General features: G+C 56.4%; 12 protein-coding genes across 12 annotated transcripts; 7 read left to right on the top strand and 5 right to left on the bottom strand.

Moving 5' to 3' along the window:
* Positions 1-43: 43 nt before the first annotated feature.
* KIAA1875 (uncharacterized protein) lies at positions 44-1,441 on the top strand (the record flags this gene model as incomplete). Its single annotated transcript, XM_060598030.1, has 6 exons — positions 44-244; positions 294-440; positions 644-769; positions 813-915; positions 971-1,285; positions 1,335-1,441. 6 exons carry the CDS (start codon positions 44-46, stop codon positions 1,439-1,441), a joined length of 999 nt encoding a protein of 332 aa, XP_060454864.1.
* Positions 1,442-1,564: 123 nt separating this feature from the next.
* On the bottom strand, positions 1,565-5,902 carry CcaverHIS019_0209590 (uncharacterized protein; the record flags this gene model as incomplete). The annotated part of the gene is made up of 7 exons (XM_060598029.1): positions 1,565-1,663; positions 1,703-1,877; positions 1,913-4,403; positions 4,453-4,778; positions 4,815-5,303; positions 5,342-5,790; positions 5,831-5,902. 7 exons carry the CDS (start codon positions 5,900-5,902, stop codon positions 1,565-1,567), a joined length of 4,101 nt encoding a protein of 1,366 aa, XP_060454863.1.
* Positions 5,903-6,628: 726 nt separating this feature from the next.
* CcaverHIS019_0209580 (uncharacterized protein) lies at positions 6,629-7,273 on the top strand (the record flags this gene model as incomplete). Its single annotated transcript, XM_060598028.1, has 3 exons — positions 6,629-6,753; positions 6,790-7,089; positions 7,123-7,273. The coding sequence occupies 3 exons, from the start codon at positions 6,629-6,631 to the stop codon at positions 7,271-7,273; spliced, it is 576 nt and encodes a 191-aa protein (XP_060454862.1).
* A 403-nt stretch (positions 7,274-7,676) lies between these two features.
* Positions 7,677-8,254, bottom strand: CcaverHIS019_0209570 (uncharacterized protein; the record flags this gene model as incomplete). Its single annotated transcript, XM_060598027.1, has 5 exons — positions 7,677-7,697; positions 7,750-7,848; positions 7,896-7,954; positions 7,999-8,172; positions 8,206-8,254. 5 exons carry the CDS (start codon positions 8,252-8,254, stop codon positions 7,677-7,679), a joined length of 402 nt encoding a protein of 133 aa, XP_060454861.1.
* Positions 8,255-8,690: 436 nt separating this feature from the next.
* On the top strand, positions 8,691-9,973 carry CcaverHIS019_0209560 (uncharacterized protein; the record flags this gene model as incomplete). Its single annotated transcript, XM_060598026.1, has 5 exons — positions 8,691-8,815; positions 8,851-9,194; positions 9,235-9,474; positions 9,524-9,777; positions 9,821-9,973. The coding sequence occupies 5 exons, from the start codon at positions 8,691-8,693 to the stop codon at positions 9,971-9,973; spliced, it is 1,116 nt and encodes a 371-aa protein (XP_060454860.1).
* A 580-nt stretch (positions 9,974-10,553) lies between these two features.
* CcaverHIS019_0209550 (uncharacterized protein) lies at positions 10,554-11,645 on the top strand (the record flags this gene model as incomplete). The annotated part of the gene is made up of 5 exons (XM_060598025.1): positions 10,554-10,581; positions 10,626-10,811; positions 10,853-11,098; positions 11,139-11,471; positions 11,506-11,645. 5 exons carry the CDS (start codon positions 10,554-10,556, stop codon positions 11,643-11,645), a joined length of 933 nt encoding a protein of 310 aa, XP_060454859.1.
* Positions 11,646-11,850: 205 nt separating this feature from the next.
* On the bottom strand, positions 11,851-12,395 carry CcaverHIS019_0209540 (uncharacterized protein; the record flags this gene model as incomplete). Its single annotated transcript, XM_060598024.1, has 2 exons — positions 11,851-12,295; positions 12,340-12,395. The coding sequence occupies 2 exons, from the start codon at positions 12,393-12,395 to the stop codon at positions 11,851-11,853; spliced, it is 501 nt and encodes a 166-aa protein (XP_060454858.1).
* A 1,357-nt stretch (positions 12,396-13,752) lies between these two features.
* On the top strand, positions 13,753-15,422 carry CcaverHIS019_0209530 (uncharacterized protein; the record flags this gene model as incomplete). The annotated part of the gene is made up of 5 exons (XM_060598022.1): positions 13,753-13,866; positions 13,917-14,242; positions 14,303-14,458; positions 14,505-15,231; positions 15,270-15,422. 5 exons carry the CDS (start codon positions 13,753-13,755, stop codon positions 15,420-15,422), a joined length of 1,476 nt encoding a protein of 491 aa, XP_060454857.1.
* Positions 15,423-16,102: 680 nt separating this feature from the next.
* On the top strand, positions 16,103-18,666 carry CcaverHIS019_0209520 (uncharacterized protein; the record flags this gene model as incomplete). Its single annotated transcript, XM_060598021.1, has 10 exons — positions 16,103-16,142; positions 16,181-16,196; positions 16,233-16,342; positions 16,384-16,421; positions 16,719-16,857; positions 16,894-17,088; positions 17,127-17,383; positions 17,420-17,757; positions 17,800-18,068; positions 18,173-18,666. 10 exons carry the CDS (start codon positions 16,103-16,105, stop codon positions 18,664-18,666), a joined length of 1,896 nt encoding a protein of 631 aa, XP_060454856.1.
* Positions 18,667-19,162: 496 nt separating this feature from the next.
* CcaverHIS019_0209510 (uncharacterized protein) lies at positions 19,163-19,996 on the top strand (the record flags this gene model as incomplete). The annotated part of the gene is made up of 2 exons (XM_060598020.1): positions 19,163-19,230; positions 19,303-19,996. The coding sequence occupies 2 exons, from the start codon at positions 19,163-19,165 to the stop codon at positions 19,994-19,996; spliced, it is 762 nt and encodes a 253-aa protein (XP_060454855.1).
* Positions 19,997-21,201: 1,205 nt separating this feature from the next.
* On the bottom strand, positions 21,202-22,978 carry DLD2 (uncharacterized protein; the record flags this gene model as incomplete). Its single annotated transcript, XM_060598019.1, has 5 exons — positions 21,202-21,362; positions 21,403-21,486; positions 21,525-22,148; positions 22,184-22,516; positions 22,552-22,978. The coding sequence occupies 5 exons, from the start codon at positions 22,976-22,978 to the stop codon at positions 21,202-21,204; spliced, it is 1,629 nt and encodes a 542-aa protein (XP_060454854.1).
* A 348-nt stretch (positions 22,979-23,326) lies between these two features.
* PGI1 (uncharacterized protein) lies at positions 23,327-25,225 on the bottom strand (the record flags this gene model as incomplete). Its single annotated transcript, XM_060598018.1, has 6 exons — positions 23,327-23,681; positions 23,736-23,825; positions 23,863-23,945; positions 23,985-24,407; positions 24,447-25,144; positions 25,201-25,225. The coding sequence occupies 6 exons, from the start codon at positions 25,223-25,225 to the stop codon at positions 23,327-23,329; spliced, it is 1,674 nt and encodes a 557-aa protein (XP_060454853.1).
* Positions 25,226-25,880: the final 655 nt, after the last annotated feature.

Below are 25,880 nucleotides of genomic sequence, written 5' to 3'. Positions count from 1 at the left end.
AACGTTTCAACTTGTCTTCGACACATTGCCATTACCCTTCAAGATGCAGACGACCAATCCCGGCCTGCTCTTCCAAACCTCTCAACAACTGACAGATGCGTCCGACCGTGAGCACAAGCTTGAGGCCACTCAGAACATCGGAAGTCCTATCAAGCTCAGCAGCAAGATCTTGGACTTGATCATCTCCGATGACGACGCCTGGACTGCCGAGTCTGGTTGGCAAGCTCGTTGTGTAGACCTCTCCGTAGGTCAGCCTATGGGCATCAGGTGTCGTGGAGGCTGATTCTGTAAAGTCGGGAAAGACGAAGAGGCTCTTCAAGGGTCACAAAGGACCAGTCACCTCTGTTTGCCTGCACACGGTCAAAGCTACCGATGGCGCTCCTTGGCCGGTGCTCTTGACCGCGTCCTGGGACAAGACAGTGCGGGTCTGGGATGCAAAGGTAAGATCACGTTGTGCTCGAACATCTCTCATCACCAGTCCGGTCAACAGCTGTTCATCTTGGAGGGACATTCAGACTTCGTCAAATCGGTGACCGTGCTGCCTACCAGCCCTCCCGTGCTTCTCTCGACCTCATCCGATAAGAGTTGCCGTCTTTGGGACCTCTCTCCTCTTCAAACTCGTGAACGTCCCACAACCCTTCAGATCATCAAGGACCACACCCGACCAGTGGAAACTGCTGCCTTTCGCGTTCCCGAAGAGCTGGCTTCTCCTTTAACAGTGTGGACGGCCGACTCAATGGGTGTCATCAAGGAGTGGACGATTCCTCAGGTTTGTTGCGATCGAGAGGCGCACATTTGGTCTGACTTGTCAGATTGTTGTCGGGCTGCAAGCGCCCTTGACTTTCGTTAGCAACTTGCCGGGGCATGAAACAAGCGTAGCGCAATTGGCAGCTGTTGATGACGGGCTGTGGAGCGGTGAGTCTACCCAAGACCTGCGATATTGGGGACAGGGAGGGGAATTGACCGCTAGCGTCTATGGACTACAACGCTATGTTCCACGGCGTCCCCTCGGCAACACTTGCTCATCCTCGATACGTCAAGGCCATCCTTCCTCACCCGAACGGCATGCCGTACATTCTGACTGGTTCGGAGGATGAACACATTCGGGTTTGGGACTCATCTAATCTCGAGCGCACAAACAAGATGCCGATGTCTGTCGTTGTCGCTCATTGCGGTGAAGTGACTGCTTTTGGTCTATGGACGTGCAAGCAGGAAGGAAGGCTTTTGGAGGTCAAGGTCGTCTCGGCAAGCCTGGACGGGACACTGAGACGCTGGTCGATGAAAGGTATGTTCGACAAGGAAGGGTGCATTACAGGTGCTTACACCATTATCAGAGTTGCTGAACCCTCCTGAGCTTGATTTGAAGCCGCCAACAACGGAGACGATGATGACAGAGGAAGAGGAGCGGGAGCTGGCTGAGCTCATGTCGGACGAGGACTAGATACCTTAGATGTAAACTCATGCATTCATATCTTCATTTCCTACTCTTCAAATCGACATCAGACACACGCACGACATCATTTGTTGCATTAAGAAATCTCCTATCTACACAGCCACTTGTGGCCTACTTGACGAGAAGGACGTTGAGGGCCTTCTGGAAGTCATAGCCGTTGGCACCCAGAGCCTCTACAACAAGGGTACGAGGGAAGCCCAATTCGCAGAGCTGTGGACAGGTCAGCTGTCATAATCACCACCCGCTCACCTTCTTAACGTCCTTGAGGTCATCAGGCTGGGCCAGATCACTCGTACTCGGGTCCATGTTGACAGACGGCCGCTTGGGAAGCATGGGCGGACCGGAGCCTCCACTCGCCAGCGGTACGGGGCCAGAATTGAATGACGGGCCACTGTCTGCAAGACCAATGTTGGTTGGCTCACTGCTGCAAAGTCAGCTCCAGATTATACAAAGACAAACATTTCTGGAGCAGGGCCTACTCCAAACGCATCGTCAAAGGAGTGAGCATCCTTGAAGCTGCTCTGTTCACCCGCAGCGGGAGGTGGGGCGAATGCGTCGTTGAAGGCGTCCTGTTGCGCCTGACCTTGCTGTTGAATCGCCGGTTGTGATTGACCGAAGGCATCGTCGAACCCGCCAGGTATCGTGGCCTGGTGCTGAGGCTGGCCAAACGCATCATCGAAAGAGAAGCCCGATGTGTCACCAGCACCCGCAGGCTTGGCTTGACTGTTCAGACCCCACGCATCAAGTTTGGAAGCCCCAGCTTCATGTGGAGACATGACGACTTCGTACGACTGAAGGAGGGAGTTGGACTGGTCCGAGCTACTGTTCAGCTGGGACGGAGCCTTCTCGAAATCCTCATCGAAAGTCGCAAACTCATCATCGAAGGATGTGGTGGCAGGGGTTTGGGAAGGGTTCTGGGTTGCGGGGGGGAGATCTGGGAAGTCGAACTCGCCGTCGTCGAATTGATGGACGTCACCTGCAGGCGCCTTTGTGTTGAACGAAGCGCCGAAAGGGTCCTGTCCCTCAGGGAGGCTTGAAGGATCGGCCTTAGCTGGAGATGTCCTACCCGATGATGACTGGGCCGCAAGAGGTGAAGCTGTAGCCGGAGGTCCGGCAACGGCCTGCGAAACAGCTACAGCACCGAAGGGGTCTCCATCACCCGTCACGTTAGGCGAGGTTGCCCTGGGCGAGCGTGGATTGGGAGGAGAGACCACCCCGGGGGAACGAGCGGAGGGAGGAGACATGCTTCCAAGTGAGCGGACAGTCGGCGAGGTTGCGACGGGCAAGACATGAGGGGAGGTCGTCCCAGGCGGACGGACAGAGGGAGGAGGCGGAGCACTGCGGCGGGTCTTGTGTTGAATCTCCTCTGGAGGGACCGAAGCAGCAGCGGAAATGGGAGAGGAGCCAGTGAGAGAGGGTTCCGCCGGAGACGGTGACATCTGACGGTCTGTGTAACCCCTACGCGGACCCTCCAAGTCCTCGGGACCGTCGTCCTCGTCATCCGACGAATCGGCCGATGGTTCATCATCTGCGGCAGTGGCCGCAGGCTGCGCTGAAGGTGAGGCAATACTGCTCGACAGCGGGAGAGGTGAAGCAGGGTTGCTGGAGATAGGCATGTCCTGCGTTGATGCAGTGCGTTCGGCATCGGGAGGGCGCACATCCGAGGGAGCAGCCTTCGAGATACCCAAAGCCGCACCCGCAGGCTCGGAGCTTGACACGTCCTCCTCCACTGGGACAACGTCTTGCGACTGACGATGAGCAGGGACAGGCGACACAATATCCACCTTGGAGTCGAAGTCGGCAAACGCAGTATCGAAGTCGGAGGCCTCGTTGGAGGCCTCGTTGGTTGTTGCGGTTGTGTCGGTAGTCGAGTGTTGCCCGCCATTCGAGTGGAAGGAGTCGCCAAAGCCAGCAGTCGGCGAACCGATAACAGCCTCACCGCTTGGCGCACTGAGGGGGCCGCTATCAGCGGATGCAGTGCCAAAGGGATCGGATACGACTGTGCTAGACGCCGCCGACAATTCCTCAACAGGCGCACCGAAAGCATCAACCTCAGGCCCTTCTTGGACCTGTGGGGTAGGGCTTTGGCTGTAATTCTGCGGCCCCAAATGAGCTGCGGCTACACCTGCTGCCACAGCACCTCCAGCGGCAACAGCTCCTGCAAGTCCTGGGGTTGCATACGGGGTGGCAAACTCCGTGATGGAACCTGTGGCCGAACCTTGCGACCGCTGCCGGTTGAGGCGGTCGAACGGATTGTAAGAGCGGTTAGACGTACCGGTAGCCGCCGGACTGAGAGCGCGCGGCGTCGAGGTAGCGTCGGGCACTTCAGTCTCGTCCGCGGTAGCGGGCATTTCGGCTTGGCGAAGCTCTTGCTGAAGCGTGTCGCGAGAGCCTTCCGCAGTAGAAAGCTGCTTCTTCGCAATCGAAACCATGCCCTTCTGTTGGCGTGAGTCCTTCTTGACCTTCTCGAGGAGGAGCTTGATGCCAGTCTTCTCGTCCTCGATTTCCTTCATGCGCTTCTGCAGTCCGCGCACTTCCTCCTTGTCGCGGAGGAAGGTCTGCTCGAGCTCGTCCTTCTCCATCTTACATGCGGTGAGATCGCTTTGCGCAGAGATGACGTCGGCTTGCAGCTGACTGAGTCTGGCTGTCTGTTCTCCAACTCGGACGCGGAGCTCTGCCACGATTTTCGTTTCCTCGTCGTACTTCGTGCGAGCAGTGGTCAACTCAGACTCCAGTTGCTCGAGTTGCGTCGAGTTGGAGGCGCTGCGCTGTTCGAGGTCAGAGCGATTCCTCTCCAGGTCTGCGACGGAGCGTGTCGTGTTTGCGAGTTGATTCCGCTTGTTACCGATTTCAGCAGACGTGTCTGGCACAGCGGACGCTGCAGCCTCTTGGGTATCGTCGCCTAGCAGGTCGGCAGAGGCCGAAGACTTAGAGAAGATAGCCCCAAAACCTGATGTTAGCTCTTCCAACATACGAGGACATGCCTGAGGGGCCTTGACTAGCAGGTGTGACCTCGAGACGGCGCGTCGTAGGCTCGTGCGCGGCGCCACGCCTCGAAGGAGGCTGTGGAAGAAAGGGAGTTGCAGGAGTAGATACCAGCGAGGTCTGCGTTGGAGGATCATCGAAAAGGTCATAGAGGTCCTTTGATGCCGCTGGCTGTTGGGGCTGGGCAGGAACCTCCCTAGATCGCTGTTTAGGAGGAATAAGGCTCTGGGGCAGAGACTCTGGGAGCTCCTTCCCAGCCAGCTTGGAGCTGATGAGGTGCATTGCGACTGCAAACTCGTCCCGGTCCAGCTTGCCTTCTTGGCGAATATCGGAGAGGTCCCTATTGAAGTCAGCAACCTCTCAACCAGGGACACACCAGATCGTCGCCAGACTCGCTTCATCAAGCTGGCTCAGAAGCATGAAGTGAACTGCAACGTCCCCTTCGATGACACCTTTGTTCTGCGTGTCCAACTGGGCGAAGTACTGGTCTGAAGCCGTCTTGGCCTCGGGTGTGACGTCCCACGCTGTAGCAGATGGTGCGCCAATAGACGAGTACGTGCCTTGTCTCGTAGGAGTCATCGTAGAACGCGGAGGAGCGTGGGCCGTGGCCGACATGCTTTGGCCTGTCAGCTGCGGCTGGAGCGTCCCAGTCATCTGTCGCTGGGGGGGGGTTGCTTGACCTGTGTTCTGCACAGATAGAGGGGCCATCGGCGGGCGACCGCCTGAAGCCGCCTCGTACGCTCCTGGCGGAAGCGTTGGAGGAAGGGACACGGAAGTGTTTGCCATGCAATTACGGATGAGCCACATGCCGATGATGAAGTCAGGAAGATCAAGGGCTCCGCGCTGCTGCGTATCCGCGAGGCTCCTGCGGTGTTAACAATCAACATCGACCCTCTTACGTACCAGATCTGGCCAAGCTTGTCGTAGTTGAGCTTGCTCTTCAGGAAGACATCACGAGCCTTGTCTCCGCTCACGAGACCGTTCTGTGGCCCGCATCCGACAAAGATGCGAGTGAACTGGGTTCGGTCATCAGCAGTGAGCGGCGCCAGGGACTGCTGGCCGGTTGTATTCGTCGACAGCGGCACTGCAGGAGTTGTTGTGCGAGCAGGTGGGGTTGGATAGCCATTGAACGTTGGGAGAGGAGGACTCTTGTTCGCGAGCGATGCCTCGACCTTGGTCTGACCACCCTTCTGCAGCCATCCGACAAGTCGAGCAGCCTTGTACCAGCTGTCACGAGTGAGGAAGCCATTGTTGTCCGGGTCAGCGACGGTCCAGATCTCTCCTAGAGTCTGCGGGGGGAGGCCCGACGCGGTGAGGAGAGGAAGTGCATCGTTGCCGGCCAGGAGACCGCTCTAGCAGGGTGAGTCCTGCCAAGGGGCTTGGGAGACGTACGTTATCCTTGTTGACTGCGTCGAATAACTGGTCATAGTATTGCTTCTCTTGACCAGTTGGATGAGCGGCCATGTTGAGAAGAAGACAAGAAGATCAAGGGGGGCCGGAAGGGCGAAGGATGAGGATGAGGAGGGCGGGTGGACCAGGCGGGATGGACTAGGCGGGATGGACGTTTGAGGGTTGTGATGAACGAGAGTGATGAGTGATGATGGAGTTGATGGTGGGCACTTGGGGGAAGGGAGGTAAGCAAGTAAGGAAGCAAGGAAGGTGTGGCGATGATGACGAGGATGACGAATGCACGGATGCCCAGATGGGAATAAACAGGGAGGACCAAATAGTGTGACCACTTGACCCAGTGTAGCCCTTAGCTGATCGCGCTGCATGGCCGATGAACCGTTCATGGATTTCAACAACGACCACGACAGAACGACAACGACTCCCCTCTACAAGACATCCTTCTTCGGGCCTCCATATTCATCATGGCCACTGTGTCCGCCTCCAGGTGGACTGCACCTCAATGGGTCAACTCTCTCTACGCCCAGTTCCCTCTCGTGACGCTTGAGCAAGAGGACGTTCTCGACTGGAGGCAGGATGCCGCACGAAGTGCCAGCAGTGCTGTCTACAATCTTTGGGTACTGTAAGCTATGAGGAACACCTTCTGACTGTGAGATCAGACAACCGCTCCCAGTAGACAACCCACATCAGCGTCGATGGGCCTCCAGCTCACCGGCTGATCTTCGGGCGCAGCTTCTGTTTCTGCTCCGAGGTGTAGCGGTCGACACCCGCGTTTGGACCAACATGACGGCTGCGCCCTCGGGAAAGCTGCCCGCTCTGCACCTTCTACGTGAAAACCGCTTGATCGCTGCGGACGACATTCGCAGCTGGCTAGACACTCAGCACCCTCTGACTGGGAAGACGGCAAGGTGTGTAACCAAACGTTCCTGCGAGCTCACGGGCAGTCTCCAAGGGATGCCAACGCAAGCTACATACGACAGTGCACTGGCAACCGCCCAACTCGTGCTTGTCCGCCTGCTGCCAGCATACAACGTGTCTTTATCGGGGCCATCTAACGACGTCGCTCTCATGATCCCGGGACCACCTCCTCTCTCTGCCGGCTTGACGACCCCTCTGCCTGCGTCGTTCACCGGCGACGAGCGGGTTATCGACGAGGACGAGCTCGTGGAGATTGGTATCGAGGCGCTCGAAGCGCTGCGGGTGAAGCTTGCCGATCGCACGGGTTCCTGGGCGTATGGGGCACGGTGCGTTCGTGTCGGTAACGGGACTGACAGCAGAGCACCGACTCCTCTGGACGCCCTCCTGGCCTCGCACCTCTATTGCATCTACGGTCTTCCAGCCTCGTCCGCTCTGCGTTCTAAGCTTGAGCAATCTTCCGAGCTTGGCGACTACGTCGATTCCGTGCTTGACTATGCCATGAATGGGTAGTCAAACACGCCCCATCCAACATAACACATTCTCTCGTCAGGAGCATTTTGGGATGTAGTCGTTGTTTAGACCATGCTTGTTTTTTGGACCGAAAAACTCACTCATGTTTAGTCCAAGGGTGCTCTAACACTGCTTGCCACACTCTTCACGCTGTAGCACCCCAGTCACTCCTCTAAACCGAGACAGGCGCAGCTGGGTTGCTTTGGCCTTACCATCTTCAAGAACGTGGCTGGATGGGCGTTTCACAATGCCTGATGTGTGTTGCAACTTGACGCTCCATACAACCCCATTGTCACCGCCTCGCCATTCATAAAGGTTATGCGTCCCCAACATGCGTGATCAAACGTCATCTGCTGCCTGAACATGTACTGTACACAAATGCCATCCAGGACTGTGGTACACTCTATGAACGCTTGGCAGCAACCTGGACACGGGAGTTAGCAGGACACGCATGGACCAGAGGCACTTAGACCTACAATGGAGAACTCTGCCGCAGCATTGAAGGGGAGGGCAGCCACTCCCACGGCGGTCCGAACCGGCATGGCAGCCCCCTTAGGGAAGCAGCCACCATAGACCTGATGTTGTCAGTCGAGACCATCACTTGTCCAGGGTTCGAACACACCTCGTTGAGACCCGGGAGGTTGCTGGCATAGTCGTTCACGAAGATGGTGATGCTGACGACTAAGTTGGTCAGCGCTGGGCCGTTTGAATGTGCCGAGCCTTACCGTCTGAAAGGTCAAGGCCGATGTGAGAGAGACGCTCGGTCGCGTTGCGCATGGACTGAATCGTCTCCTCCTTGACCCCACCAGAAACAAGCTGACCGGCAGCGTCCGTCCCAAGCACACCGGCAAGGTAGACCGTGTTCCCAGAGACGATCAGGTTGTTGATGATGGGGTTGGCTAACGTTAGTCAATTATTCAGAGTCAACCCACGCTTGGCGCCATTGGCAGCCTCGATAACGACCTTGTTTGGGTTGGTCATGGTTAAGTTCAGTTTACAATTTGTCTGTTAGGAAGGCAACGCGACCGCGCGCTGGAAGGCAAACATTTATACTACATTGGCACCTGGACACACCCATGTTCAGCGTCGGATGTTTGTTGTATATCAGAGTCCAGATGACCGAGTGGGCACTTTTCGGAGACGGCGTTCAGGAGAGAAGCGATCGGATACGGAGTCGCCGAACTAGGTGGGCTTCAGGCACAACCCTCACTCACTGTACCAGATTAATCATCCGCGCGTGATCTATTATACAATTTGTGCAACAACTATCGACGGAGATCAGAGCGGCAAGTGTACGGGCACTCCGGGGGAACCCTCTGCCTCGCCATGGCCACAGCAGTTCTTATGGCCCATCGCGAGGAGGTCCAAAACCAACAGTCTCCAAATCTCAACTTTCGGTCAACGCCAGTCAAGCTCAATGAACCGCCTCCAGAGGTACGACCAGAATGTCTTCAGCATCGCGGACCTCCAACGGGAGGGGACGAAGAAGCTGTCCAAGATGGTTGGAGAGTATTACAACGAGGGTGCAATGGACCTCCTTAGGTTGGTGACATGCCTGGCGCACGTCTGACTCCCAGCATGAACGACAATGTTGCAGCCTTTGACCGCGTCCGGCTCCGCCCACGCGTCTGCATCGACGTGTCTCAGGTTGACATGTCAACAGAGTGTTTCGGCGCAAAGGTCAAAATGCCCCTCGGTTTCTCCCCCGCGGCCATGCACGGGATGGCCCACGACGATGCCGAACTGGGCACTTCGCGCGCCGCGGCCAAGGCTGGCTGCAACATGGTGCTTTCCACTTGGTCGAACCACTCGATCGCCGACGTCGTCAATGCTGGGGACGGGTACGGAAACGCGTACGGTCAGCAGCTCAGCATGGTTGAGTGCTGGGACACCAACATGCACATGATCCGCAACGCAGAGAGTACGTAACTATCATTCATGAGGCCGTGGCTTACTCCCAGAGGCGGGCTGCGCAGCCCTCGTGCTCACCGTCGACTGCGCCTATCTCGGCCGCCGGCTCAACGAATATCGCAACGACTTTACTCTTCCTGAACATCTCACCTTCCCCAACCTGCCACCTGGTATCAACCCTTACAACTTTGTGCAGAGCGACCCCCGTACCGCGTACGACCGTGCCTTCACTTGGGACAAGGTCGAGAAGATTGTCAAGTCGACGTCGATGCAGGTGTACCTTAAAGGCAGTGAGTAGGGTCACGGTGCAACATGAAGGGTTTGAAGCTAAACGGGCAGTTCTGACTGCGGAAGACGCTCTTCTTGCTGCCGAATCTGGTGTTCACGGCATCCTTGTTTCTAACCACGGTGGTCGCCAGCTTGACGGAGCAATCTCCACGTTTGATGCACTGGAGGACATTGTGGCTGCCGTCAAGGGGCGCATTCAGATCCACTTTGATGGCGGAATTCGCCGTGGCAGCGACATCTTCAAGGCCCTCGCCATGGGCGCCGACTACTGCTGGGTCGGGCGCATCCCCGTTTGGGGTCTGGCTGTAAGTCGATCCGGGTGACAAGATGTAGCGCTGACGGGTCCAGTACGACGGCGAGAACGGGGTCAGCCTCGCTCTTAAGCTGCTCTACGATGAGCTTCTAATCACAATGGCGCTCTGCGGCTGCTCCAAGCTGAGTGACATCCGCCGCAGTCACCTCGCGCGGCTTCGTGGCGACGGCACCTTTGCCAAGCTGTAATCTTCTTTCCTTTACATTCCGGGTATAGACGCAATGCATGGACGACCACATTTCATTGAGCTGCCAAGAGAGCTTTGTTGCTCATCAGAGTTTTGATTGGATTTGGGTGATGATAATGGTTCCATGACTGCTACTGTAGGCCCATCATCCGGCACCACTTGATCCATATCATGCTAGCTCTGGATATCTGGGATCGCGGAGGAACAAATCCATCCAAAATCCGGTGGGAGACCTGATTGTTTGTAATCATTAATCCACTGTAGGTATCAGAAACCGTCTTGGTTGGTTAACGGCGGTTACTAAGCGCGGCTTGGTCAGTTCATGATGCTGCCATGAGTCAGCATCACTTGAGCTGCCATTTCTCCTTACTCTTTCGCAATCCGCGAGCTTCTGGCAGCAATCTGCCCACCTCGTATACAGAGGATCATCAGTCTCCCATTGCACACACGTATAAATACACGGAAGCCAGTCATCTCTGGTCACATTACTCTCATCAGCACAGATCTACAATCCTCACTCACCCCCACCCTCTCAGTCTCACAAGCTCGTGTTTGCGCCTCCATCCAAAACAAAAAACGTCATGAAGGTTCTTGTCCTTGGTGCCAGCGGTACGTCCGTCACCCCGGCAAGGTGAGGCGGCGCTAACCAATAGGGTTCATTGGCTCGGCGGTCACTCATGCGTTCGTCCGTGCTGGCCACATTGTTTGGGGACAGACTCGTTCTCAGGAGACTGCGGACACTCAGTTTAGCCCGTGCGAGATCATTCCGGTAGTGTGCGACCCCACCACCGAGGACGGCCGTGTGATCTGGACAAACATTGCCAAGCAGATAGACGTTGGTGAGTCTCCAACGGGCCCCTGGCAGTGACTGACCTACTAGTTGTTGATTGTCTTGCTGCCGGAGGAGCTGACCAGGCCCTTGGCATCTTCAACGCCTTCCTTGAAGCTGTCAAGGGACGGCCCGAGGGCTCGCCCCGCCCGACGTACGTCTACTGCAGTGGCCACTACGTGATGGCAAGAGGTTATGGCGGTTTGGACGAGTGGTCGGACGAGCGTCAGCCGGCTGAGGCCCCGATCAATAAAGGGACCATCTGGCGCACCAAGATTGAAGGGGCAGTGGTGGGCGGTATGTTTCCCTAGTGGCCGGCACTCCGCTAACCATGAAGAGCAGTCCATAAACGGTATTGTGGTCCGGCCCGCTTGCGTGTACGGCAGCAGCGGCTCCTATTTTGGCGACTACCACTTCAAGCCAGCCCTCGATGCGCTTGAGGCCGGCAAGACCGAGTTTGAGTCTATCATCTCGGACAACGGCAAGATCCTCACCATCCACAAGGACGACGCAGCTGACCTGTTCGTCCGCGTTGCCGAGGCAGCGCCGGCTTGCCGCGGTGAAGTCTTCTTATCCGCTAATCCATCTACCGACAACATCCGTGACATTCTGGATGCCATCGTCCGCATCACGGGTCTCAAGGGTTGGAAGGCCAAGAAGCCGGCGGACGGTGAGCGTTGGAGTGGAGCTGTGCTGACTGGTAGCATACGAGACCGCGTGGATTACGCCTTTGCTCGCCCGCCCTTCGCTCGGCCAGGCCCTCACCGGTTGGCAGCCGAAGCGGATGGCTGTGTCTGACGGCATGGATGTGTACTGGGTACGGAGCAGTGCCGGTGCGTGCTGATCCACAGATGTCATTTGTCCAATCGGAAGAGCTCAAGAAGCGCCGTGCTAAGCTTTGACGAAGCGACTTGAAGCGGATGATGGCCTGCGAGAGTCTGTTGCACTAGAGTGACATTGCCTAGCAGAGAGTTGACAACCTGCGACTGGCATTCGACTTGATGCAATGATGATGATTACGCTACCACTTGCACGACTTTCTGTTCATCCTAGGTTGAGTTCTTTTTCTTTCCTCCAATTGAGCAGCCCTGTGCGTGGTTCGAACCAGGGTACTTTGAGTTGTCGGCCCAACAGAACGGCTTGGTCGTGGCGTCATCATTGACATGCTCCTTGATGATTACGATGGCGGAGTGCGTGGCAGCGATCATGCAGAAGACTGACGTGACGATCATAATCATGTTGAGGGTGTGAACAATCTTCCTCTTCAGAGTACCGGCGGGAGGCTCCTGGTAGGTGCAGCAGTCGTACAGGTACATGTACATCATACCCTCGACAGTGTTGAGGGTTAGCTCGTTTACGCGTTCAGACACACATGGCACTTGCAGACTGAGGAGCGTCGAGAGAAAAGCACCCACCAGCGACAGAAGGTCGCTGAAGAGCGGGATAGCCTCAGCCACCCGGAAAGAGAGGGAGCAATTTAAGCAGACGTAGCCACTTTAAGTCAGCTCTAGCTACAACCTCGTAACCTTTCCACTCACTACCAGACGACATTGTGAATGAGGGTGTTCTTGGTGAAGTGGGGTGAGTTCCTCATGAGTTGAACGAAGACTACGATTGGTCAGTAACCTCCTAGCAACTTTGAGGGCTTACCAGACTTGGCCGGCAAGTGTATGTTGAGAACCGCGCCGAAACTATGACTGGGCAGAGTCAGACAGTAACAAATCTGCCTCAGCTCCTCCTCCCGCACGTTGGACCGACCTTCTTGAGCAGCTGGCCAGCACTACCGAGGGCCGGGCTCGCCACATACTCCCCAAAGTAGTGATATACTATGGACCGGATGATGAGATAACAGAGGGTAACCACTGTTTTACACGCGACATCAACCGAACATAGTGTTTCGGATCCTTCATCTCGGACTTTTGGATGAGCCAGTGCGCTCACAAGGGTCCCAGAGCCAGTCCTCACCTGCACAAGACAAAGTTTGGGGTTCCTGCAAAGGAGAAGATAATGTTGGCCACCGCCGTGGCACCGTCTTGGAAGTTGAGACTGTCAATGGTGACCACTCTGGGCCTCCAGGGAGCGGGCCGAGGGGGTGCGGCGCTGGGCTGGTCCTGAAGCGAGACTGCAATGGGCAGAGTAATAACAGAGGACAAAATACCGAAAACACTGACCCAGCCGAGCCAGGAGATAATGTCGAGAGTTCGATAATCCAACCTCACGGATGATGGGTTTAATAAGTCGATAAGCTTATACTGTATTAGTCTTATAGTGGGGCTGGCCTTAGATTCAGACCTTTGAGAATGCAGATCATGATCGGAATATGAGACAGAAGCTGATTCTCCAAACGCAAGTTGAATGCGGATATGAGGGGAGCACGGCGCTTGTAATGTGGGCTACGACGCGCTAGACGTATGGTTGCATGAAACCCAGATTCATTGAGTCTGCCAGATCCCAGAAGGTGTAACGAGTTCCGAGCCACCAAAGTGCCAAACTTACCACGTGTGTATGCAGATATATGTATCCGTGTGCCTGTGTTCGGGGGGACCGAGGGGCCGCAGGCTTGTATGTGGCGCATGTATCGCATGTTCATGTTGTGGAGGACGGTGGAGAGTGGAGAACAAACGAGGTGGGCAAAGACACTAGGCGACGTAGCCAATGTTACAGCACCGACAATGCATTGGGCCCTTATCAGCGGAGCGGCCACTCCGTCAAGCCCAAAAGCTCGGCAAGTCCGTCAACCGCTCAACCAACGCCAACCAACGCGGCTGCTCCTGGCGGCTCAACACGGCTACCCTGTAGCTATTTCGTGTCACGACAGCTAGCACGCGCTTGGCTGAATTGGCTGGACGCTTCATAATTCATAACGCAACACAAGTGAGACCACATTGCTCTCCCAAGTTCGGTTCTTCCTCATCTTCCCTTCCTTTCCATTCACTCCACTCTCAACCGCCATGAGCACCATCACCGTAGAGGGCGTTACCATCAACACCGGCCTGTTCATTAACAATGAGTGGGTCAAGGGTCACGGCGAGCCTCTTGAGACTGTCAACCCCGCAACTGAGGAGGTGATCGCGACTGTAAGCGTCGGTCGTGAGCTCTGCTGATCCCCTCCCAGGTCCAGACGGCCAGCAAGGAGGACGTCGACATCGCCGTCAAGGCCGCGCGTGAGGCGTTCGAGACCACGTGGGGCACCGAGTGCAGCGGACAGGAGCGCGGCCGCCTCCTCTTCGCCCTTGCCGACCAGATGGAGAAGCGCATCGACGAACTCGTTGCCCTCGAGATTGTCGATGCCGGCAAGCCTGTTGCCTGGGCGCGCGCCGACATGGAGGACTCGATTGCGTGCTTGCGCTACTACGCCGGCGCTGCCGACAAGATCCAGGGCTCTACCATCGAGATGGATGACAAGAACAAGTATGCGGTCGCTCGTAAGGAGCCTATCGGGTAAGTCGTCGTTGCGCAGTTCTTGAGCCAAGTGTGCAAACAACAGTCGCTGACAGCTAGCGTCGCAGCGCAGATCGTGCCGTGGAACTACCCCATTTTGATGATGGCGTGGAAGGTCGGGCCTGCTCTTGCGGCTGGTGTTAGCATCGTCTTCAAGCCCGCCGAGCAGACTCCTCTGTCGACTCTGCTGTTCGCCGAGATGGTCAAGGACGCTGGGTTAGTCAGGCATTCCCGGCACCGTGCGCACTCCCTGACATTTCAGTTACCCTCCCGGTGTCTTCAACGTCCTGAACGGCGTCGGCCGTGTCACTGGTGACGCTCTCGCTCGCCACATGGACATTGACAAGATTGCTTTCACTGGTTCGACCCCCACGGGCCGTCGTATCGCTTGCGCTGCGGCCGAGTCCAACCTCAAGTCGGTTACCCTCGAGCTCGGTGGAAAGTCTCCTAACATTATCTTTGAGGATGCCGACCTCAAGGAGGCGGCCAAGTGGGCAGCTTTCGGCGTCTACGAGAACATGGGCCAGTCATGCAACGCGGGCTCTCGTATCCTCGTCCAGGAGTCGGTTTACGACAAGTTCCTCCCCCTCTTCGTTGAGGCTGCCCAGGCCTTCCAGGTCGGTGACACAAAGGACCAGAACACGTTCCAGGGACCCCAGATCAGCAAGGTTCAGTTTGACAAGATCCTGGGCTACCTCGAGCAGGGCAAGAAGGAGGCCAAGCTCATTACTGGCGGTAACCGGTTCGGCAACAAGGGCTACTTTGTCGAACCCACCGTCTTTGGTGACGTTGACATGACCATGAAGATCGGTCAGGAGGAAATCTTTGGCCCCGTCGCTTCTCTCATCAAGTTCAAGACTGAGGCCGAGGCTATTCAGATCGCCAACGACACTTCGTTCGGCCTTGCCGCTGCCGTCCACTCGATGAACTATGCTCAGGTCAACCGGGTCACCCGCAAGCTCAAGGCTGGAACGGTCTGGATCAACCAGGTGAGCGCAGTGGCTAAGGATTCATTACTGACGAGCAGTACACCATCCTGTCGCACCAGATTCCGTTCGGCGGCTACAAGCAGTCCGGTTGGGGTCGTGAGCTCGGGCTTGAGGGTCTTGAGCCCTACCTCGCCACCAAGGCCGTGCACCACTACTACGGCCCTGAGTTTGAGTGGCCTATCAAGCTTTAAGAGATGGGATTTGTATCGATTGTGTTGGAACGATACCATAGATATGAAGGCAGATGTACAGTTATTCTTGATTTCTTGACTCGTTCAGTTTCTTGGAATAATATTCTCACTGGCGTACATTACTGTTAGTCTGGACGCGACGCCGTGCGCACAGAGCCGAATTTGCCACTGTAATTTACCAGCCGCGCAAGCTGAATGCTGGATGGATGCTCAACGCTTGATTCTGGAATGCGTACGGCTGTTGGAAGATGTATTGGCAAACCACACAAGGATCCAAAGTATTTACGGCTTGTTTGATCTTTGTTAGTATTCCTTTGTATAACCTTCCTCCCAATCTGGTTCCGTTCAGCAAGTGGGCAGTCATCTCAGATAAATCAGTGAGTTGGGTGAGCGCTCACTCACGTGGTCATTCTTCATTCAATGACACATGTGCATGGCTGTATCGAGTAAACGCGGTATGGGGTGTAACAGACAGCGCTCTTTGCTCACACAGCAGGTTACACATCCTCTAACACATTTCTCTCTCTCTCTCTCTCCCATCTCGACCACTGACCCATTCTCCAGATCTGCACTCCTTGTCGTTGTACATTTGCCAACCCTTCCGAATCTCAATCCTGCGCAGGAGCACATGTCTGACCCTCGAGAGGGGCCACCTCTAGCGCCTCCATTAGGGCACGACCATGGACGGGTACGCTTCTTGCGCGCGTGTGACCGATGTCGGTGAGTCGCAACGATCAATGGGGTGTTAACCACACTAGAACTCGCAAAATCAAAGTAAGCTGCCATGTATGGCCTGTGCTCACAACCTAGTGCGGAAATGAAAATCCATGTGCAAAGTGCGTCGCCGCTGGCGCTGCATGCTCGTTCTCCACATCGATTGGAACCTCCCGCACGGTTCTGTCCACCAACGAACAACCAAAGTACGCACCCCACTCATCTTTGGTGTCTAACGTGCTCTCAGCCGCGGCGATGACCAACCTCACGTATCTCCTAGCTCTGGTAAGAGGCGGGCGATAGCATCCACTCCGGACGAGGACGCGCCAATGCGGAAGCGCAAAGGTGAGTTACACGAGACTGACTGTCAGCTAACAAAGAGTTCTTAATTATGAGAACACTGCCCACTTCTACGTGTCTTCTCATGGCCTCTCACACCATGCTGGCTCTACGTCAGGCCTGCCTCTCTTGTGAGCTGCCTCATGGAACTTTGTTGACGGAAGGGAAGCAACCCGCCGGTTGATGGCTGAACCTGCTGGCCCAGCCACGGATAGCAACGAGCCAGACTGGAACTGGCTTCAGGACCTTCTTCAAGAAGGATCGCCCGCTGAACCAACACGAAACCGTTCTGGAGGAACGGATGACGCAGAGTACTTTCCTGGACGCGGACTGGCCCCCAACACCTCTGACGACCAGTTGCTGAGTATGGTTTCAGAGATCAGTAGGTCAACCAAATCTTGCATCGGTTGACAGTCAGTTCCTCCAGATTTAATGAGCGAGCTGCTGCGCGTGTTCTTCAGCACTGTCCACCCGGTCTGGCCGATTCTCCACATCCCGTCATTCTTTGCCGACCTGTACCGGTGGGACAGCCACTCCTTCGCGGCACTGGTCGTCTCCATGTGCATGTTGGCCTCGCGCTATGTGGACGACCCGAGGGTCCGCAAAGAGGCCAGTGAGTGTTTGAGCATGGGACAATCACTGATGTCACAGGTAACCCCGCAACAGCAGGCCTGGGATACTGTGATCTGTTCAGTCGCCTCATTGACCACGCCATCCATAGCGACAATGTCATCTACGCCATTCAGAGCCGGTTCTTTGGATCCATGTTCCACTCTGTCGACAACGTCCCTCACCCTGTCGCTCAGGGCCTCGTGGCGGATGCGCTCTCACGCTCTCTTGACGGGGGCTTACATCGATCCGTTTCATCAACCGTTCTAGGAAGCTCCATCCTGCGGGAGATTCGAGCTGTAAGTTTGGACAAGCGGTTTCAAACCTAACAGTAGCGCACGGCTTGGGCGGTTTACGCTTGGGATCACCAGATTGCAGCGTTCTGCGGTCGACCTGCGGGCAGCACGCTGTGGGACTATGATGTACGCCTGCCTGAACCATTCGAGGAGGACGGTTCGGACCAACCGATGGAGAACGACGCCAGTCACGTTACCACCTTTTGCCAGTTGATCCAGTTGTCCGCCTTGCTCGAAGCGACCTTCTTGGCCTCGGTTCAGCACCCGGTGGTCGCCAACTCGACCTTCCTCACCGACCTCTCGCGCCACCTGCGGCCGGATCTGGACGATACGTACAAACTGGACAAGGTGATGGCGAACCTGAGAAAGTGGCGCACGTATGTCCCTCTGGCAACAAGGATTCATCACTGACAGCCCAGAACCGCTCCACCTCAGTTCAGCGAAGCGTCGCCCAAGAATCGGGCCGCTCAGCGTCACTACTCCGTTGCCACAGAGCAGATTGCTGCACTCGACCAAATGATCCAGCTCATGGTGGCCTCACGCCATCTGCAGCTCGAGACATTGAGTGCCGAACCAGCCAAAGACAAGCTCGAGGCGTTCCGTGCCACCATCCTCACCCACGCTCGTGACATGACGACCATCGTTGTACAACTTGGCGCCTCCAACCAATTGGCAAAGTGCGACATCAGTGAGTTTGGCAGGATGGTTGGCACTGATGGCCAGTGGTAGCATATCGACTGTTGTTTACGGGCCGTCTTCTTTTGGCGTGTATCTTGTCAGCACGTTCGGAAGCCAACAGTTCCCAGGTCGAAGAAGCCACCAAGATTCTGCACGCCACCTCGGTTGTTCTTCGACACTTCGTCTCCGTATTCTCAGTTGCACTCGGCGCTGCCGAGGTCTTGGACGAGACTATCCGTGTGTGCCGTGTCCCAACACCGCAAGCTGCTACGCGCGGCAACCAGCCCTCCACTAACCGCTACGCGTGGTATCGGCCAATCATCCATCACGACAGCAAAGCTGCGCCGTCTCCGTCGGCATACGCACATGCTCAACCGAGTTCATCCCGCGACGGGGCTCCAGGAAGCGCGCCACCCGACGTGTCTCTCGCCACCACTCTGTCGATGAATGACCTCTCACCATTCGACGTCTCGTTTGCTTTCGGCGGCAACATGCCCATGCCCACTCTCGATCAAGTGGACGGGGCCCACGGCGGAGAGACAGACTTCCTCTGGTTGTTGCCTGGAGGGGAAGCCAACCTACCCTACTACTTTCCCCCCTCTGTTTGAGTAATGCGTTTGTTTTCCATGGAGGATGTACACTGCCGGATATTGCAACGGTTGCATGGGGGACACGGTCCTCCCGGAGATGATTTCGAACAGATATTGAAATCGGAGATTACCGGGCGGCGGTTGTTTGCCGAGATTCCTTGACTACACGCCTCCTATCTCAATCCCGCAGACGGCGACTCCGTCCGCACGGGCACCCGCCGAGCCAGTGACCTGAACGGATCTGGCACGGCCCCAACGCGCTTGCTAGACATGGTAACGGATCTACGGAGGAACCAACGTGAGCAGTGACTGATATGACGTTGTGAGATGCTCTGCTGGGCCGAGCTCCATCCGGAGGCGGAGGCTCCGTTGACGGCATGCCCACCTCGCCCCGTATGCTATGCGTGTAACATGGGTGTCGGCCAGTTGTCTGTACAGCCAGAGATACAAAAGGCCGCGCCATGTCGACAAACACCCCATGAACATGACCATCACCTACACTCACACGAACACCATGGACAAGCGCACCTACCTTAAGAACGCCCTCAAGCAGAACGAGCCCGGAATCGGCATGTGGCTCACGTGAGTTGCGACGTGGCGAGCTTGCTGGCGAGCTGCTCTGGGGGTGACAAGTGGAACGGCGCTAACCGGCAGCATGGGCGGCTCGGCTCTTGCCAAGACCTGCGCGACCATTCCCGGCTTCAACTGGATGCTCATCGACGCCGAGCACGGCCAGATTACCGACAAGGACTACTTTGACCTCTGCAACCACATCACCGCCGAGCAGATCAGCCCCATCATCCGCATCCCGTCGGACGAGTCGTGGATGATCAAGCGCGCTCTCGACTCTGGTGCTCACGGCATCATGACTCCCATGTGCCACGACGCCGCCACTGCCAAGCGCATTGTCGACACTTCCAAGTTTGCGCCTGTCGGCACCCGCGGCTGCGGCTCGCCTTTCACCCACCAGGTGTTCGGCGTCAAGGAGGGCGAGTACGAGACGACCTGTGATGACAACCTCCTCGTCATTATCCAGATCGAGTCGGCCGACGGTGTCAAGAACGTCGCCGAGATTGCCGCCGTTCCCGGCGTCGACGTCCTCTTCTGCGGACCCTTTGACCTCGCAAAGTCGATGGACGTGCCCTTTGGTGGTAAGGAGCACGAGGCTGCCATCGCCAAGATTGTCGAGGAGACGCACAAGGCAGGCAAGAAGGCCGCCATCTTCTGCACTTCGGGTGCTCAGGCCAAGCAGCGCCTCCAGGAGGGCTACGACGTCGTCTCAATCTGCGAGGACACTGCCTCGATTGTCACCGAGGTCTCGCGGCAGCTCGAGGCCCTCAAGAAGTAGATTGACGAGGTATAGTTAGATTGCATTTTCTGGTCATGTAACGGTTGTGTTCTTGTTCTCGGTGCTTCTAAGGGGCCTCTGATACTGACTCTGCCTTCGCCGTAAGCTGATCATTCGTATAGAGCGTACGCAGACATCGTTTTCGCTGATGACTCGGTTCCAGCGCACTCGCCAAGGACACTACATTCCCTCCTGGAGATAACCAGCAAAGCATCGCGCGACCTCAACAGCTGGCTCCCCATGAGCGGAGTCTGGTCAAGAGCGGGCAGCATAGCCTTGTCGGCGTCGGCCAATTCATTCCGGTATTCGGCCCGAACGAGCTCAGCTTTCTGATGGGCGGTGGCGATGTGCGAAGGGTCTGCGTTCTTCGAGGGTCGTCAGGTGCATTCATTGGCTTGGCTAGGTGGGTGAGGTGACCGTGGGGTTGAGCAAAGGCTAGGAGAGGAGGTGCAACGGGATATATAGACCCAGATAGTGCAACGCTGGTTCCGTTTATGGAGCTTGAGCTCTTACCAGCGCTTCGATTCCTCGGCAGCGTCAAAAGGTAGTGCTCGCCAGGCTACACTCAGTCTCAGTCTGGTCTCGCACTGTCGCGGACGCGAGCGGAACTGTCATGCATATTAATACTGGGTAACGTTAGCCCTGCTTTCCAAGGCATTCTGGTGGCCTCATGCCCTTCTGGGGCATCACTGTGGTCAGACGACCATATGAGCTGATCAGTTGACACTCCATACACCCACACAGCCGCGCTCCACACTCCATCAGTGATTGTTGGGCACTACGCTCCTCATCCTCCCCGTGAATGAGGAGTGCAGGGGCAGAAATAACGTTTATCTTCTTTGCTGCCAGGCCGCCACGAGTGCCACTGGCAGGATATCGCGTTTCTCAAGTTTTATCGCCCTGTGTCTACTGTAGGTCTTACGCCATACTGTAGTCCAGCCTCGCACTCTCCTGTCGCTCACATTGCACTTTCCCAAGTTCCCGCAGAACATTTGCATCCCAGATCGCATGTACACAGAGTGAGCTTGGGAGCCTGCCGGTCACACACTCATCTCTGTATGTTCTCGCACCGCCGCTCGCACAGCTCGACGGCGGCCGCTACATACAGGCTGCTGTAACTTTGGCTTGTCTCCGCCGCTTGCTGCTTTCGTGCATCCTTACATACAAATGTATTCCTAACATGCGTTGGCCCCGATGCTATACCACTAGGGCAGGTACTTGTATGGGTTGCAGAGGCCCTTGGGGTCGAAGAGCTGCTTGATGTCGCGCATGATCTTGACCGACGTCTCGTCCTGCGAGTAGTGAATGTGCGGAGCCTTCATAACACCAAGACCGTGCTCAGCGCTGATCGAACCCTGGTACTCGGCTGCGGTTAATGCCAGCCGATTTGCGCAAAGTGTACTCACAAACAACCTCGTAAACGTAAGGCTCAATTGCCGCCTCGATCTCATCGCGGTACTCCTCGGCGACAATGTTGATGTGCAGGTTGCCTGAGGGTCAGTGTGTCTCTAGATTGTATGGCACTCACCATCGCCCATGTGGCCGTAACCCACAAACGCGCGAATAGGGTCGCTCATCGAGCCATCTCCCTTGAGGAGACCAGCCTCGCGCACACGTGCGCGGACCTTTTCGACGACCTCGTACATCTTGCCGACAGGAATGGAAAGGTCGTACTTGTAGACCGAGCCAAACTTGCCGCAAGCCTCTGGGATTCCCTCACGCAGCGACCAGATGCCGGTGAACTGCGCGCTGTCCTGAGCGAGGACACCATCAATGACCTTGCCCTCAGTCATGACGTGCTCGAGGAAGTTGCCGAGCTTCTCCTCGTCGTGCTCAGCGTTGCTGCCGCCGGTCTCGATGAGGCAGTAGAAGGGGCCCTCGTTCTCAAACACCTTGCGTTCGCCGCCAAGGTGCTCCTCGTGGTGTTTGCGGACGACGGCGTACGCTTGCTGGTCCCAGAACTCGAACGCAGAGAGGATCTCACCAAGGTAGTCCTTGGCGTCGGCAAAGACAGCCTGAACAGCCTCATAAGACTCCACCGAGAAGACGGCAACGTTCATGGCCTTGGGGCGGCGGGGGCACATGATGGAGACGCCCGTGATGACACCCAAACTGCCTTCAGAGCCGATGAAGAGCTGCTTCAGGTCGAAGCCTACAGTCAGCCATCGACCAGCAGTTCCAACCCACCAGTGTTGTCCTTGCGGAGAGTGCGGAGACCATTCCAGATTGTGCCATCGGGGAGAACAACCTCGAGGCCGAGAACGGTGCCGTGCAAGGAACCGTAACGGAGGAGACGCAGGCCACCAGCGTTGGTCGCAACGTTGCCGCCAATCTGACACGAGCCCTTGGCACCGAGGTCGAGAGGGAAGATGAAACCCTTGTCAGCCAGGAAGTTGTCGGCAGTCTCGAGGATGACACCGGCGTCACCAACAAAGATGCCCGAGACGGGGTCGAACGAGCGGATCTGGTTCATGTTGGCGAGCGAGAGTACGACCTCGTCGTGAATGGGAACGCCACCACCTCGATCTCAGCGGGACACAAGCTATGTAACTCACCGACAAGACCAGTGTTACCGCCCTGAGGCACGACCGCAATGTTCTGTTCGTTGCAGTACTTCATGACAGCCGCCACCTCCTCGGTCGATTTGGGCTTGACGACGACCTGACTCTTGCCATGGTACTTGTTCATCCAGTCGTCGTTGTACGCCACAAGCTCGTCGACAGAGGCCGAGCCGTCGAGGGTCGACATGAGCGACCCAGTTGATCCGAGCAGACTACGGAGGTGCTTGACATGGTCCTCAGTGACCTGGGTGAACGAAGGGTTACGAGGCGGGAGGGTGGAGCCAAAGCGGACGGCAGAGACCGTCTGGGTGCGCGTTGCTGGGATGGCGGCTCGTGGGATGAAGGCACGGGGAGCGACCCGGACGGCACGGCGGGCAACGCTCTGAGGGACGGCGCGAAGGAAAGTGCGAGCGGCCGACATGGCTGCTTTATTATCTGTCGTACGCAAAGACAACGAGTAGAGGTTGAGACGTGGTGGACAGTGACAGCAACTTCATGCTGTGGCTTGAACTAGACATGGAAGCAATATCTCGGCTCGGCAGTCGTGAACACGAAAACGCGAGCCAATTCCGGTATTTACGTAACAAAACTAACACCTTGTCCCACGGAGATTGCATCGGATCTCACTATTCGTGACCCCATCCCCCCACTCTCCGTGGAACCCTTCACCATCAAACACGTATTGAGTGGAAGAAGGAAAGAAAACGACACAGTTGGATTACATCTCCGATTCTCTATCATACACAAGTAAGGGGGGTCAACCCCGGTTTTACTGGCGGTGCTCCTGGTACCAGTGGATAAGACCAGTCGTCGAGCTGTCATGTCCAGTGACGTCGCTCTCCTTGCCGAGCTGCTGGAGGATAGCCTTGGCCAGCACCTTGCCGAGCTCGACACCCATCTGGTCGTACGAGTTGATGCCCCAAACCGCGCCCTGGACGTGGATCTTGTGCTCATAGAGAGCGACGAGAGCGCCGAGGGTGCCCGGCGTGAGCTTCTCGAACATAATCGAGTTGGTTGGCTTGTTGCCCTCGAAGATCTTAGACTTGACGAGAGCCTCGTTCTTCGACTTCTCAGCACCAAGCTCCTGGATGACCTGCGCCTCCGTCTTGCCAAACGCCAGCGCTCTGTGATGTGTAAGAATCTGAAACTGCAAGAGCAATGGCCGAGACTGAACTCACTCGGGCTGTGCAAAGTAGTTGGAGAGGAGGATCTGGTGGTGCTTGCCACCGGCAATGGGGTTGAGGGTCTGAGCAGGAGCGATGAAGTCGCTGAAGATCATTAGCTGAAAGACTACCGAAAACGTACCAAGGGATGAGCTTCGTGCCCTGGTGGATGAGCTGGTAAAAGGCGTGCTGGCCGTTTGTGCCACTCTGACCCCAGATGATGGGCTGTCGTTGTCAGCTACATTCAGGTGCTGAGGAACTCACGCCAGTCTGGTAGTCGACGCGCGACCCGTCCTTGGTGATGCTCTTGCCGTTCGACTCCATGTCGCCCTGCTGGAAATAGTCGGCAAACTTGTGGAGATACTGGTCGTAAGGCAGGAGCGCCTGGGTCTGAGCACCGTAGAAGTCATTATACCAGATGCCGAGAAGCGCAAGGATTACGGGGAGATTCTCCTCGAGTTTGGTTTCAGCAAAGTGCTTGTCCATGGCGTGGGCGCCGGCAAGGACCTCCTTGAAGTTGTCAAAGCCGATGCTGATGGCAATGGAGAGGCCGATTGCTGACCAGAGCGAGTAACGTCCGCCGACCCAGTCCCAGAACTGGAACATGTTAGACTCGGAAATGCCGAACTTGGTGACACCCTCGGTGTTGGTCGAAAGGGCCACGAAGTGCTTGGCAACATAGGCCGGCTGATCAAAGTCAGCGTCATGCTAAAACAGGGCGCTCACGTCCTTTGCAGTCTGGAGGAACCACTCCTTGGCTGTCTCGGCGTTGGTGATCGTCTCCTGGGTGGTGAACGTCTTGGACGCTACAATGAAGAGAGTAGTCTCAGGGTCGCAAGCACGGAGGACCTCGGCGATGTCGGTACCATCAATGTTAGAGACAAAGTGGAGGGTGAGGTTGCGCTGGCTGTAATACTTGAGAGCCTCCGTCACCATTACTGGTCCGAGGTCGGAACCACCAATGCCGATGTTGACAATGTGCTTCATCGGCTTGCCCGTGTATCCCTTCCACTCGCCCGAGCGCACCTGCTCGGAGAACTGCTGCATGTGGTTCAGGACGCCCTGGACTTCGCTGACACCCTCCTCCTTGATATCGTAGCCACCCTCGGACACGGGGGGGTTGCGGAGAGCGATGTGCAGAACGGCACGGTCTTCGGATGTGTTGATGTGGTCGCCCTTGAACATCTCGTCGCGGAACTTTTCGACACTGGCTTCGCGCGCGAGGGCGAACAGGGCGGTCAGAACCTCATCATCGACGAGGTTCTTGGAGTAGTCGAGGAGCATGTTGACATCGGGAGAGGAAGCCTTGAAGGTAACCGAGTGCTTCTTGAAGCGCTCAGGATCGGCAGCGAACAGGTCCTTGAGGATGAGCTGAGGGGCCTTGGTCTGGTACAGCTTTTCGAGCTGCTGCCACGCCTGGTAATCTGTGACGGGTGAGCGGGGCCTGGGTGATGAAGGAGATGGAGTCAGGGGTACAAACCGGTTGAGAGCTTTCCGGTAGCCATTGTGAGTGGAGTGAGGGGTGAGGATGAGTGGGTGATGAATGAGGATATGGATGAAAGTTGAGTGCGAAGTGTGATGTGTTAAATGGAGCTAGATGATGATGATGGGACGAATTGGTAAGATGGGAAGGATGGGTTAGATGGTAAGGAAGGGGCAAAGGGATGATGATGATCATGATGATGTAGGTGTGTATATAATCAGTGACGTGAGTGGGGACTGTGTGAGAGTCAGTGCCCCATTGGGGGACTTTGCGCACTGAGAGCGGACCTTTGTACCGCCAGTCAGGGAATTGTAGGGAACATGCCGCACCGGGGTACCGGTCCGGATACTTTGCGGAACTCTTGTACCGCCAACATGCTCAAAACATTATTACACAATTACAAGAGTACTTTACATACTGTATACCGTTCTCATCGCACATCAAACCTAGTGCCCAACGGCCCTCACGGCCCCACGGTCCCACGCCTTCCCTTCTTCCCCGCTCTCCCCGCCGCCTTCAACCATCGGAAACATTCAAAGGCCTCGACCGGTTGCAATACACATTGAGGGCAAATGGAGGGTCTGGCTCATGGGCCGCCTCGGACATGGAACTTGCGGACTTGCGGACATGTGGACATGCGGACATCGGACATGGACATGCGGATAAGATTGTGTTCG

This window comes from Cutaneotrichosporon cavernicola (assembly GCF_030864355.1).
Source record: "Cutaneotrichosporon cavernicola HIS019 DNA, chromosome: 2".
Classification (NCBI taxonomy): Eukaryota; Fungi; Basidiomycota; class Tremellomycetes; order Trichosporonales; family Trichosporonaceae; genus Cutaneotrichosporon; species Cutaneotrichosporon cavernicola.
The sequence above is the reverse complement of the archived record's forward strand: the minus strand, read 5'-3'. Positions and strand labels throughout refer to the sequence as shown.